The following is a 15,094-nucleotide window of genomic DNA, read 5'->3' as shown; positions in this document are numbered from 1 at the left end:
TCCAGGTTAATTTACTTATACAGTATATCATCACATTTTGTATACTTATACAATTTTAAAAATGCTAAAAGAACAAAAAGTGTGTCATGTACTAGTATTGCAAGAACAAACCAAAATCATTTATTCTCTAGATTATTAGAATTGCTTCAAAATTCCTTTAAATTACAAATTATTTTTTCAAGAATGTTAATGCTATGTGCAACACTGCTGAATCTGAAGCAATTTAAAACCTACAAGAAATTTTACCTGGTAAGCCAGTTTTCGAACGCTTTCCTTCACATCTCTAGTGCGTTTAACAATTTTTGGAAGTGTCTTGGCACAGGGAGCAATACAAGACAGTGCAGCTCGTCTCACCTCTGGGTTTGAGTCATTCTCAAGCAACAGCATATAGGCTTTGAAATGAAGAAACAAAGATTATTCAAGCATTTGGTAGAAACATGCCACATTGAAATTTACTCTTCAATAAAAAAGGAACAGAAAAAAAATGTTAACGCACAAAACTGTTTAAAGCTTTCCATGACATATATGCGTCTACACCAAGAATACTACTGACTTAATTCTGTAACATGTTTTGTATAGAGCTGGCAACTAGAGGGCATGTTAGACCCGCTTGTGTAACACTGATATCCTGTTGATGAAAAGCACCACTTGATGAAAAACACTATCTAGCAACAAATATTAGGCTTAATAATTTTTGGTTTACCTTTAAGTAAAAAAAAATGCTTATAAAAAACAGATTTATATGGGGGAATTTTTCTATAACTTTTAAGACTGCATTAAAAAATGTTTTTAATGCAGATTGTCCACAAATCAAGACAAACTATAAGAAGCCTTGGTCAAGTACCACTGACGACTGCCATGTATCATACATAGCCCTTGAATTTCCCTTTACCTCCTAGATGAAATGAATAATTAGCAGTGAAAGTGCTTCACGGAATTTTAAATCAAAATGTAGATACACGTATCATAAAACGAGTGATATTACCAACCATTAATAGTGGGGCAGTTCTCATTCTGTGGCTCTTGAAGTCTAGTCATGGCCAAAGCTGCTTGGATCCTGACATTTGGAAACTTGTCTTTCACTCTGATCAGCATAGACTCATGAATACGGTCAAAGAGGTCTTCATCAATTTGAGCATTTTCAGCCATGCTTCCCAACAACTTATTGATAAGCTGACAAACACGGAACCGAACTGCATGGCTGTTGGCATCGTGGGACTACGAAAATTAAAAAAAAAAGCAAAGTAAAGACAGCTGACCAACCTTTTTATCTAACTCAGGCATCTCATTAAGCCAAAAACACTCACAAAAACAAATTTTTAATAACATAGCATGGTGAATTAGCATGGATATTATGGTTCAGAATTTGCTTGTGTGCATAATCCAGAAATACCAAGATTTATATAAAAAACACAAAATAATTTGATATACCAGTTGAAGCAAAAAGCAGTAGTTCAAGTAAAAACCCACACTTTGCCAGCACACTGTTCACGAAACTTTTAAAAAGTCAAAGCAGTATAGTTTACTATACTGTAAATAGGCACCGTCCTTTGGATGAGACATAAAACCAAGGTCCTGACTATCCGTGGTCATTAAAAACCCCAGGGTGTTTCTCGAAAAGAGTAGGGGTGTAACCCCAGCGTCCTGGCCAAATTTCCCATTGGCCCTAATCAATCATGGCCTCCTAATAATCCCCATCTATGAACTGGCTTCATTACTCTTTCTCCTCCCCTCTGATAGCTGATGTGTGGTGAGCGTTCTGGTGCACTATGGCTATCGTTGCATCATCCAGGTGGGGCTGCACACTGGTGGCGGTGGAGGGGAGTCCCCATTACCTGTAAAGCACTTTGAGTGGAGTGTCCAGAAAGGTGCTATATAATTATAAACAATTATTATTATTATAAAGCTACACATTCATACCTTTAGCAAAAAGGTAAACAAGTAATTCAGAAAAGGGTTTTCTTCTTCCTCACTCTCTTCCAACACTTCCTCATTCTCCACCGGTTCTTCAAAACTTGTAGCAAACTTTGCAACAAAGTCGATCACATTCTCAACAGCTGGTTCTCGCTTATAAACAATCATGGGGTACTTCAGATAATGAACAAACTCTTCATGGAAGATGGTTTTGTCTTCCAGCTAAACAAAAAAGTAGATTACATAAAGGAATTATCGTTTGCAATAGTTATTTTTACAATTATCTCTTAGTTAAGACTATACCATTAGCAATTGTATCCAAAACAAAAGGGTATTACAAAATATTTACAATATACAGCTCAGCATAGGCAATTTTTAAAAAAGAAAGCCAGCCAACCAAATGACTAAATGCTTACCACAGCACCACTGTGCCACTCTTGTATACACATGAACTATATAAATAAAATCTAGTGAGATATTGCATTATAAACAAACAAAAGCTTTCAACATTTTGAAATGGAAAATGACATAGCTTGAACAACAGTAAGAGGATCAGGTGATATTTAGGACATCTCCATCCTGATTGCTGCACAGCGAAACATATTTATGTCACCTCTTTCTTAAGTGCAGGAAAAAATCAAAAGGTTTTTCTTAATTTACATCTTTAAATTACTAAATTTAATGTCATCTGCTAAACTAAGAATAAGAACTTCATTTCATGGGTATCTATAAAATGTATTGGACTGGGCCTTTCCAGACCAGGAGGTGAAATCCAATGTCTATAGTCATGTCCACTTTTTAGTTACAAATATGTTTTAATGAAATATACTAAAATGAATACAAAATATACCTGCTTTTTTCATTTCTAAATCTAACTGAAACCAGAAATAAAGTGAATCTCACAAAAAAGACAAGTGAATAATAAGCTTGCTGTCATTTACAGACGTTGCAGGTTTTAGCAATGGAAATGATGTGCAGTTAACAGAATAAACACATTAGCAGTTAAAAATGAAATCATTACCTCGTTATATTTGCTCTTCAAAGCAGCTACGAGTTTGGCTTTGTTGTTGTGACCCTTCTGAGCCTTTTCATACGTCTCTTTAATAATATCCTTGATTTCCGTCATCTTTGTGTTGCTGGGGGAAGGAGAAATGTTTCACAAAGGACCAAATTAAAATGAAGAATTAGAATAGGGAAGAGGTAACAAAACAAAAAGTGTATACATATATATGCCTATAATGTAATTAACTAGTAACCCAGACTAGTCATCGGCATTATTTTTTTGACAATTCTCCTAGATGTCACCACACCTTCATTTACTACCACAAAACAGAGAAACAAAATCGATAATAAGACTTGTTTACTTCGAAAGTTACAATCCACCTTTAAAGCCATTTAAATGTATAATTAATATCGATTAAACCATATCTTATGGCGTAAAACAGGCAGTATATAGCAAACGTGTTTTGAAATGAAATCGATCAACATTTAGTGTTCAGATTATAAATTACAATCTTTTGAAGTGGAGTAACTAGTTACTTTGTGTAAGTAGATTGTCGACGTTGCGGTCGTAGTTCCTGAACATTATTTATTAACGAGCATAAACATTTACCTACAGTTAGGTTATCCTTACCTAAGATAAGATGAAGACCGAGAAGATGCTCGCTGTAGTTATTATATGTCTATGTTTTACTCTACTGCCAGTTTTCGAATTTAATATCCGTTTAAAAAATAAAGACACATTTAAATTCCGGCAAGTCTTACCTCTTTTCCTTCCTCTAAACCGCCAATTTTCAAAAACAAGCCTTTTCTCGCGAGAAAGTAGACGAGATCTCAACTCACCCGGCCCCTTTTCCTCTCACACTCTGTGAAATTGTTTCAAGGTACGTTTCACAAAAAATGTAAATAAAACAAAATATACATAATACAGCGAACTTTGAAGGTTTATCTGTTAACAGAATGTATTACAAGAAAGCACTTGTAAATTAGAAATGGCAACAGAATACTTGGGCTATTACAATATTTCTGGTGCTGTAGCGTCTACCCGCCGCGAGGTGGAGATGTAGGACAGTGAAGCTTTTGGACTGAGTCGGATGAGTATTTTTGTATTTTCAAATTCAAATTCGACGAGCTTTATTGGCATGACCGATGCACTACAATGTTGCCAAGCAGAAACAAAAAAACACTGCATTTACATTACAAACATATCCCAGTACAGTTGCGTACTGTTACAGTTACAGTTATTTTAGGGAAGAATGTTTACCTAATCCCAGACTATTTCTCACAGTGCAACGGAAAGTGGATCTCTGTCACTGCTTCTCCCCGCTGGCAGTGGGAGCATAGCCTGTCCTCTCTGGGCATCGGGGTCTGCCTGTGTCCAGTTTCTATAGCCAGGCTGTGGTCACTGAGCCTGTACTTTGATGATGTCTGTTTCTCTATTATGCCTCTTATTCTGGTCAGATGCTCAGCTAGTGTGTAGCAACATAATGTCCGCCACTGTAATATGTTTGAACCTAGGACTGGAGAGCACAGCTATAACTGAGCCCTTTTGTAATAAAAGCTTTGAACATACAATTGTTTCATTTTATTCTTCTGAGCGTGTGTGAGCACATTTAACTGCTCAAATGCATCTGCTAACAACAATGCACAGTATGTATGTAAATACCTCAAGTAACTACGATTAGTTGATTTTCAAAAGCCATAGGAATCCAGGGTAGTGTATGAACGTTGATCAGAATTAAATTATGGGACACTGGACAGATATAAGCAGTGGAGTGCCACAGCACCATTATGTACATCAAAGGTTTAGATGTTACTATAATTAGAAAAACATTTGCAGATTATACACTTATAGGTGGAGTGGCACACACAGCGCCAAGGAAGTTAAAGCAAAGCATGGAGAATGTCATGGAGGTAACATTATGGAGAAGTTAAGGGAGCAAAATCTCTTCAGTCCACAAAACAGGATGTTTCTCAAGTGTATAGGGTCCTAAGTGGTACAGATATGTGTAACGCAGTAGCAAAACAAGGACAAATTGCCATAACTGTAGACTAAAATGGAAGGAGGGTGAATGGGAAATGTTTTTTTTATATACAAAAGAGTAATGAGTATCTGATCTTCCCAGCCAGGTTTTAACACCCAAACTCTGGAGAGTTCTAGTCTCCCTTAACTACTAAACAACCAAACAAGCAAGATAGCCAAATGGTCTCTTCTCATTTGCAGTCTTTCTTTATGCAATCATGTTGTAAACAGGAAAAATATTCATCGTAAGTAGAAGAACACCACAACTCCAAGCAGCACCCTTCCTGTACAGCTTTTGCTCCTCAGTCTGTAATTCCTTGGTCTGGATTTGTGGATTGGTGATAGAGTCAACCCACCTTGTTTGTGAATTGATGCTCTGTCAAGTGGGATTTACCCTGTATTAAATAGCAGATAAAATATTTTTTATATATAACATCCCTTGTTATCTTTAGTACACTTCATAGAAAATCATCAGGCCCTAAACATTTGTCTTATATAACTGCTATATTATTCACATTATTTTAAATTTCCAGCAATCCTTTAGCCTGTAACACTTTCACTTCTTCTTGCTAATACTATCTTCCTCGCCTCCTGGAGTGTGACTGCAGTGTTGGGGAAGATGGGGAGATTCGGAGTATCCTTCTCTTGTTGGACCTTCAAGTACCTAACAGCTACCATCCCACTTATAATTTGCATTTTCTATCAAAAATCCGTGAACAAACAAAAATAGTCTCATCCTGCCTGTTAATGAGCTCTTTAAACCTATGCGGTCAAGGGTTAGACAGAGATTAAGCACAGAAGCAGCCTTTGTTAAAGTAGTTCCTGATTTGCTGATGGTTTGTGACCTTCAGCTGCTTAATATTCTTCTTCTGGATTTAAGTGCAGCTTTTGATACTGTCAATCCAGGCATCCTACTAAATAGCATGTAGAACTATCTAGGGATTAACTAGGTTGCCTTTGTTGATTTGGCTCCTACAGTATATGGCTCCCAGGAGCAAATTTAGCGATCTGGTCTGGTCTGTTTTAAATTTAATGTTATCCCACTTACTCAAAGTGTTCCAACAGCTCTGTGCTATGAACTTTTTTTTTGTACTGTATTGATATTTTTAATCTTGGGTGGATTCTTGGGATTCACTGCTATGCTGACAACACTCCGATTTCCTTGCAGGTCAAATCAGATTCTACTGCGGTGGTTTCTGCACTCCATAGGGTATTTGTATGATATTAACATAAAAAAACCTGAACATTTTGAGACTGTGATTTTAAAGCTAAACTGTTTTTTAAGCTAACTACCACAACTGTTAGATGTCCCCCTCTTGTTTGTAAACTTTCTTACATTCTTGTGTTGTTATGTGTCAAGACTGTACTTCCATGCAGTTTCCAGTTGTGTTTTCTGGTTTGTGTTTCACTGTTGATTCTGAAGAAGTCAGTTTGATTCTGATATGATAGTTTACAATATACTTAGATGGGCTGGTTAGGTATGAAATCAGTAGAAAATTGATGGCTACAGCTTAAAGATATTCTGCTTGAAGCACATAATAGATTTAGCTCACAAATATAATACCAATGCATTCTGTATTTTGCCAGAAGGATCTGTATTAGGACCAATACTTCTAAATTTTTAGCAGATCTAGGTTCTGGTACATTCAGTGAGCTATACCATTTCCAGTTAGATGTGAAGAAACAAATAAAAATACTCAATGTTAGGATATGAAGTTAAAGTGTAGAATCCAAATCATGGGATATTATTTTAAAACTATACAATGCACTTGAAAGATCGCATTGAGAATACTGCATACAATTTTGGTCAGCACATTACAAAAAATGTATTTCTCCTCCGGAATTAATAACAGCAGGAGAGACCAGAAGTATTTCTGGACTTTCTGGGATTTTCCTACATTGACTAGCTAACAGAACTGAAGCCTGTGTGTTATTCCATTGTTATAGCCAGCAGCCATATCACCCTGCAACTCACAGCTGGCAACCCACTGAAGCTCAGCAGGTGTGAACCTGGTCAGTACCTGGTTGGGAGACCTCCTGGGAAAAACTAAGGTTGCTGCTGGAAGAGGTGTTAGTGGGGCCAACACGGGGCGCTATGCCTGCAGTCTATGTTTGTCCTAATGCCCCATTATAGTGACAGGAAGACTATTCTGTAAAAAGGCACCATCCTTTGGATTAGATGTAAAACCAAGGTACTGACTTTCTATCGTCATTAAAAATCCAAGGGCTTTTCTTGAAAAGAGTAGGGGGTCCTGGCCAAATTTCCCACTGGCCCTTACCAATCATGGCCTCCTAATAATCCCCATCTTTGAATTGGCTTCATCACTCTGTTTTCTTCCCCACTAATAGCTGATGTGTGGTGAGCGTTCTGGCGCACTATGGCTGTACATTGGTGGTGGTGGAGGGGACCTGGTTGCCCTACATTCTATCATTCAATCTTATGTCAGGGCAATCTAAGTTCTTCTTTATTGTTGTCCTTCTTTTACTTCTTATTGTATTTTTTTAAAATTTCCCAGCATTCCTGGGTTTCCAAAGGCTCTTAATTATTAAACATTGTTGTTGTTGTTGTTCCTAAAGGCACTGACAAAGCCAGTCCTGTGGTCTTCTCAAATGTTGCTTTATTGGCCCTATACAATTCCTTGCACTAGGATTTTGTCTTTTCGCATACCCCAGCTTGCTCTCCATGAGACACAGACAGGGAGAGAAGCTTGGGGTCAGAGTACAGGGTCAAACATTTATACAGCACCCCTGGAGCAGTTGGGGTTAAGGGCCTTGCTCAGGGGCCCAAGGGAGTAGGATTCCTCTGCCGGCTGCGTGATTTGAACAAGCAACCTTCCACTCAGAGCCACAGATCCTTAGCTATAGAGCCACCACACCGCCGAGGAGGAGGTACAAGTAAAAGTGGGAGTCTGGAACAAGTTACCCAACCCTGCCATTGAAACTGAGCCCTTGGCTTATTTCAGGAAACAACTGGAGGAAATCCTAGAATCAATTGTCTCCTATCAACCAAATTAAGCAAGATGGGCCAAATGTTTTCTTTCAGTTTTAAGATTTCTTTGTTTTTATACAACATTTTTTACCCTGCTCTTCCTATAAATATACCACTTGTATGTGCCAAAATTGTGGCGTGCGAATGGGAATGTGTAGGTGAATATTTTTTTCCAACTTTTTGCCAACAAGCTTCTGTTTAAAAACTAAAATTTAACCAAATTTAAAACCTTTGCTTTTAAAAAACAAACTAGACAGACCTGTACAGCAGCAGAGGTATCCATTTCATCTGATTAAATGAAAGGGGGCACTTGAATCCTAAATACTGTACATCTTTTTAGAAAGCAGTGTCTTTAAATTTCAAAGGTTTTAAAGAGATCTTTAAAAAAAATTAGCAGCACTTCAGTTATGGATTTCAACAGGCAGCACACATACTGTATACAGTATCTCCACTGGACTGTTTTCCTAAACAGTAGTTGGACAAATGCACATTGACTACTAACATTGACTAACATCAATGACGATAATACATTATAAAGAATTCCATTCCATTAGAAAAGGATGTGGAAGAACCAGCAGTATTACTCCCAGTTGTTCTGTTTATGTAGCTTGTTTCAAAACCTTTAAAATAGCTAGATGGATGATGGTTTAATAGGCACCAAGACCAAAAAAGTTACACTGAATATGTGTAAATAGGCTCCAACAAGCAATAAAACCAGTCTTTAAAACTATACAATGCAATAATAACAACGTTTCCTATATAGTATACTATAGTGTCAAGTACAGTATATAGTTGTGAGAAACAAGGGAATTGTGGGCTTGTGTACTCAAACTGTGTCATTTTCAACAGCTATCTTAGTTGTTGTGATGTCCAGCAATCTCAGCTGCAGGATAGTAATATTACACTTTAACTAATCATATTCTCCTCACTTGTCCAACGACAGGTGCCTGGAACACATGTTTTCATTACAGGGATCCTATACCCCCCCCCCAAAAAAAAGTTAGACTACTGTCTCGCAGTGTCCGCAAAGGAATGTTTAGTATCCAAGTACTGTAGGGTTCTGGCAGCAGATGTGAGAAACTTGGTGATCATGTAGAAGAAACATTCAGCCTTGCAGGCGCTGTTCTTCATTCACAACGCAGCATTTTTTTTTTTAATGAAAGATGTCAGGCACCTGCAAAATAACGAGGGATCATTCGGTCGTTTGACGAAATTGTTCCCTGTATGTGGATGTTTTGCAGCAAATGAGCAAGAAACTTCCTGAAGGAGAAGAGGTGAGATGGCTTCAAGCTCCAATAAAACAACGCAGCCTGGAGGAGCATGCAACGGGACTGCTGCAGACTATACTAACATAGAGCAGGAGCTGTACGACTACCAGATGCACATGAAAATGTGTAAAAAAATCGCACAGCTAACCAAGGTAAGGTAAAGGTTTTGCAGATGGGGTGTTTTACGAGGGGGTGTCATTTGTGCCGGTGTGCGAACGCTGAATTCTTTAAAAAGAATTCAGCGTTAGCTGACGACAATGATATTTAAAGTTAACCGTATTTTGAGTAGTCTGTAGAAAACCAAGTTAACACTTTATGTGTGGCGTCACGTAATCACATTATGCATTCAGTGTAGACAGATCAACGGATACAAAGTACCCTGCAAGACGTTGGGGGTCAAAATATCGCATTGCATCGCTAAAGCGATTTTTAAAACTTTTTTTCTGTATAGTCGATAAACCGCAAAAGAAAAGTTTGCATATGCATGGTTATGCAATAGGGCTAGAAAAAATGCATGCGTTTCCATAATAATGGGGCTATTTGTAATTCTTGTAAAATTTACAAGGACTAAACAATGTCAGTATTTTTTTCATTTTCTGCTCTTGTAGTTGTTCCAAATCCTACAAATCGGTAATGATAACATGCAAAGTGCAAATTATCTCTCGTGAATATTACAGAAATCACTGACTTCCACACGCAGACTTGTTATTGGGTAGTACGAGTACAGACGGCTTCATAATAACACAGTGTTTCGTCTTTATTAATGGTGAAAGCTCATCGTACCCGTTGTGGTAAAAGTCAGACACAAAAACCCGTGTTAAAAAAGGCATCAGCTTCTTGTTCCGTAGTACACATCTCAGTCTCCAAATGTTTTTTACTGCTGCTGAATCATCATTCCTGATGTATCGTCTGAAAAAAGGGAAGATTTTTGTAATTAAGTAGATATATTTTAACTACTAGAACGGATCCTCAAATGTTCGAAATAAAAGCCTACCTGATTAAATGGCCCGTTGGTGCCATACTGAGCTTGACAGAACTGCAGTGTGTTGTAATGCAAAAACTGTAATAGAACACAAGACACGCTGCAAACGAGAGAAGGGCATTTGGTACATCTGCATAATTTGGTTGCTAGCAGCTAATTGATTCTAGCATTCCATCCGTTTCTTAAAATAAGTTCGGTTCCCTCATGATTTGTCCCAAACTCCTAAAACCCTTGCCTGTGAAAATGTGTTTTCTATTCTTAGTTTAAGATGCACTTACTTCCCATTTACACTTTTCATTCTCTGAATTATATTTCAACGTGGATTCTGACAAAATCCACAGGGTCAACTTTGTCACTTCATTTTCTTCAGATTCTATAGTGTGTGCTTATCCTTCTGTGTTAGTATGATGCACAATCATGACTAGAATCTAGATCTGGTCCAAATACAGGTTCTTGTGGTACTCCACAAATTCTGGAAGTTTAAATGTATATACTCGTATGCTCTTTACCTATTATTGCTTCTACTGTACATGTTCAAAGAACTCTAAAAAGATAACTTCTTGACCATAGACTATACTTTAGTGGAGTTCCTGTGGAATGTAGCATAATCTCAAATATTCCAAACAGGCTGAATGTACTTCCTTAATGTGAAACCGTTCTTATTGATAAAAATATATAAAATAATTATAATATCTGTGAGTATGTTGAATTAATTTTGAAATTGGGGTTAAGTGCTTCATTGCTGCTTCACACTGCTGGGGCCCTGAGTTTAATTCCTGGGGTGCTATCTGTGTGGGGTTTATATGTTTTCCCCTTGTTCGCATGGGTGTCCTCCTGGTTTCCTGCCACAGACCAAAGACATGCTGGTAGGTTAATTGGTTCTGGGAAAATTGGCTCTAATTTGAGAGTGTTTACATTTGTGTCTGTGTGTGCCCTGTGATGGACTGGTGTCCTGTCCAAGGTGAATCCTGCCTTACGCTCATTGCTTGCTGGGATACACAGTCCTATAATTTGACTTTATTTTGTTCTTTAGATTTTAGTTTTTTAGCAATTAATATGTCTGAATAGACAAAATTAGAATTTTAATGAATTCAGGTTTTAGCTTCTGTTCATCAAGATTATTAATACATGTACAGGCTGCTGCTCTTCTGGTTGGCCTGATTTAATACTTTGATTGCACACTATTCCTCTGACTATCAGCTACCTATAATTTTTTAACTGTACTGCATGTAGACTAAAGCTCTGAAATCATGGATTAGTATCACAAACACCTCGAACTTGAGAAGACAAAAGGTCTCACTACTACATTTTTAAATCATAGATGAAACCTGTAACTAATTACTTTTTAAGAGAGTATGAGTATGATATCTTGCTTACTGGGACAGGTTCCAGCTCCCCCACGACCCTGTATTGAATAAAATGGATGTATGAAAAATAAATTGTGCCTTCATGAGTACACATGAGAGACTGACCAATCTTGACTATTGACAACACAACACTCAGGCAGTATTCCTTGATATGCCGATACACAGCTGACACACATATTCCTTAACACTTTTTCCATGTGTGGTGAAATTAAAACAATTTGCTGTACAAATATTTACCAGAATACCATTCTCTATACTAAACTAAGTGAAGGAATGGTATTTCAGTGCAAATCCTGAGTACAGGATATTTAATCTGTAATGTTTGGGGGTGATGTTATTAGTAATGTACCACAGGGATATGTCCTAGGACCAATCCTTTTCCTCATCAAAAAGATTTAGACACAATTCAACTGACTGGGCAGACAGTGTTAAAGGTAAACAAGAACTGTACATGCAGGTCACAAAAACATAACATATGATGAAAAATGGGAAACACTGAGCTAGAAGAAAGATCACTTTATTATCCCTATAAAATTTATTGCATTAGGAATTTGTCTTTTCACATACCCCAGCTTGCTCTCCATGAGACACACAGACAGGGAGAGAGAAGCTTGGGGGCAGAGCTCAGTGTCAGCCATTGTATCTTACCCCTGGGGTAGCTGAGGTTAAGGTTCTTGCTCAGGGGACCAACAGAGTAGGATTCCTCCACCAGCCACAGGATTTGAGCCGGCAACCTTCCAGCCACAGGCGAAGATCCTTAGCCATAGAGCCACCGCTATTATTAATTGGCATTTAAGGCATAAACCCTGTTCTTGGGAATTTGCTGTAGCTCTGTAGCCCATTAGGTGTTCCAGTATGTTATTTAATTTTTTAGATTTTTCAATTGGAGAAGCAATGAGTCCGGTAACCAGGGAAATCCAAAAAACCAAATCCAAACAGCATGGTCGAAAAAGGCAGGAGCAAAGATTAGGAACCAGGAGATCAGCCAAAAAGGTTGAAACACACACAAGAGGAATACTACAGGAGGCTTCCCAATAGTGAGTATGGGATGGTGCGTGAGGGAACTTTAAATTCTGAAGGGAGAGGGACGTGGTTGGATAATTGGTCCAGGAGTGAGAATTTGTGGAATATGGTGCCTGTGAGAATGTGGTGGGTTCAGTTAGGAAAGAGATCGTGAAGCAGTGGGTTTGGGAATGTAATGGCGTTTGCGAAGGAGAGTGCGGGGCGTGACATGACCCTTACGGCTTTGTAATAAAGGACAAGATCAGCCCATTGAAGAATTAAGCTATGCAAGTTTTGACCTCAAAAGAAAATAAATATGTGGTTGTCTATGCAATTGTCAGTCCCTGAAGACTATTTGAAGAATATGACTGAAAATTTCTATGGAAAAACTGGGTCTTAATTTATATTGTGTTAAAAGTATAAATAAAGACTGAGGCTTTGCTCCCACTGGGTACAATTAAAACATGCATTAATACATTCTTTTTTCTTCTAGCACAGGTTTTAATGCCTATTTTGAAATTCAGGATGTGTGATATGTTTTTTTTTTTATTTTCAGAGCTGTTTCCATAGAAATATACTCTGATTACACAGGAAAGCTTTGAAAATTAGGCCCTTAGTGTACCAGAGCCTGTCTTTTCAGATATGTTTCAGAGACTTCGCAACATGATCCACTGTATGATCAAGTCAGACAGTCCGTCCACATCCTAATTTGAAGATAGTGAGTGGGAATCAGAAACAGCTCTTGGAAAAACATGCTGAAAAGAAAAGAAAAGAAACACAACATTTCAGTTGTGGAGCCTTCTACCACACCCAAAGAAGGCTCCACAGCCAAAACTCTGTGTTTCTTACCTTCTCTTTTCAGCATGGAAAGAACCTTTACTTGTTCCTTTGCAGCCTGCGCATGCTGACGCAGCTCCCTACTTGAACTACTTTAAAAAAACATGTGTGTGTAGTGTCAAAAGAGCACAGACTCAGTCATCTAAGACAGTATCTCCAAACCTGGAGGACTGTTTTTAGTCTTTACACAAAGTCCAGAAGGTCCCACCCAAAAAAACTGTCCCCGAGGTGAGTGAATATTGCTTCTTGACATAAAAACATAAAGAAATTACACAGGATGCCCACATTCTCTCTCACTCAGAAGTCAGTTTTGATGACAATACATTGTATACCTGGAAAGGGCTCCCTATATAATAAAGATTATATTGGGACTTGAGTTAAGTGTCAGATAGGTATCTGATGACTTATGTTATAAATGAGTTATGACCTATGACTTTGTATGGCTTAGCTGCATCTGGCCGAAAGTTCCACTTCTGCAGTCTATGTGTTTGCAACTCTGGAATAACAAGTCTATTTTCCCTAGAAACTTGAGTTCTGAGGGAGAGCCAAAAAGAGGAATGCAATGCTTTTGACAAAATTCTGACACACAGAAATGTGACTGCTGAATGTCTAACTTGGTGGTAACTGTCATCTATGATCAGTGTAAAAATCAGGTTTCAAGAATTTGTTCACAAATGTACACCTTGTTTCTCTTGCTCAAACTAGTTAAATAATTTTATCTTTGGTTTGTTTGAGTCAGTTGAGCATATCATAATTTATTATTAGCCAATTAAACAAGGGTTTGATTAATATTGTTTCACAGGCTCCATGAAGGATAAGAGTGAAGATCTCACAGAGGTAGAGTAAAAAATAATTTCTTAATTCATTTAATCAAAGAATAAACAATAAAAAATAATAATTATAGAAACAATTTAATTTTAATTTGAAAAAATATTATTATTATTGCTGTTTGCCTAGCAGATGCTGTTATCTAGGGTGATTGCACACTCTAATCTTCTTCTGTGGTATTTAGTATAAGCTTGAGCAAGTGGAGGACTACACTTCAGTTTTGTTCCACTACACGTTAAAAAATAGGCTCTGGCCCACTTATGGGATTCATGTAATTCATGAAATGTCTTAAGAATCTGTGTAACATATTTAATAATATTCTAGAGAAGGGAACAGCAATTCTAGTCCTGAAAGAACAGTTTGTTTGCCTCTATTTATTATGGCTCAGATCCTCACTACCTAAAGCTCAACTCATTATTGGAATAATCGGACCAATTTAAAACCTTCTGGCTGGGCTGCGGATGCTTTGAAGAAACGTGGAACACCTGTGGACACATGACACACTGCAGACTGGTGTTCCAGAATATTCTAATACCAATAAACTGAAAAATAAACCAAAGCATTCCTGTTCTGATAATGATAATGTTTTTGCCAAAAGAGAATACAAAGACACTCTGTAAATGACTGTACGTCCACTTCAATGCTATAGTTATGAATGACATACAATTCTTCATAATGATAATTGATTTATATGCCCTTTTTGATTGATTGATGGGTAAGAGGTTAAGAGATGGTACATTCTGCTGTGTTCCACGGTTGTGTTGTTAATTTTTAATCTGCCCACATCAGAACCTGATCAAAGTTAAAGACAGGAATTTTATTTTATTGCGGTTTGTAGTTGAAGTGGTCTGTGGTAAACAAAGGCAGCACAAAAAGCCTAATATA

The 15,094-nt window shown here is 37.6% G+C and overlaps 2 protein-coding genes across 6 annotated transcripts in view; one reads left to right on the top strand and one right to left on the bottom strand.

Annotated features, from left to right (window-relative positions):
- Positions 1–3,956, bottom strand: part of ncapg (non-SMC condensin I complex, subunit G) — a 28,266-nt gene extending 24,310 nt beyond the window's left edge. For 2 of the 4 annotated variants that reach the window (XM_015343920.2, XM_015343922.2), the window contains exons 1-5: positions 3,679–3,956; positions 2,936–3,050; positions 1,921–2,136; positions 990–1,218; positions 247–392 (exon numbers count right to left, since the gene is read on the bottom strand). In XM_015343920.2, coding sequence (XP_015199406.2) covers positions 247–392; positions 990–1,218; positions 1,921–2,136; positions 2,936–3,040 — 696 coding nt within the window. In that variant the 5' untranslated portion in view covers positions 3,041–3,050; positions 3,679–3,956. The other 2 variants (XM_015343923.2, XM_015343921.2) reach the window with 2 other exon arrangements.
- A 4,978-nt stretch (positions 3,957–8,934) lies between these two features.
- Positions 8,935–15,094, top strand: part of fam184b (family with sequence similarity 184 member B) — a 39,818-nt gene continuing 33,658 nt past the window's right edge. Inside the window, exon 1 of one of the 2 annotated variants that reach the window (XM_015343953.2) lies at positions 8,935–9,345. In XM_015343953.2, coding sequence (XP_015199439.2) covers positions 9,205–9,345 — 141 coding nt within the window. In that variant the 5' untranslated portion in view covers positions 8,935–9,204. The remainder of the gene's footprint in view (positions 9,346–15,094) is intronic. The other variant, XM_015343951.2, reaches the window with a different exon arrangement.

The sequence above is a fragment of the Lepisosteus oculatus genome, chromosome 1, assembly GCF_040954835.1.
Source record: "Lepisosteus oculatus isolate fLepOcu1 chromosome 1, fLepOcu1.hap2, whole genome shotgun sequence".
Taxonomy (NCBI): domain Eukaryota; kingdom Metazoa; phylum Chordata; class Actinopteri; order Semionotiformes; family Lepisosteidae; genus Lepisosteus; species Lepisosteus oculatus.
Note: the sequence above shows the minus strand (reverse complement) of the source record. Positions and strands in the feature narration are given on the sequence as shown.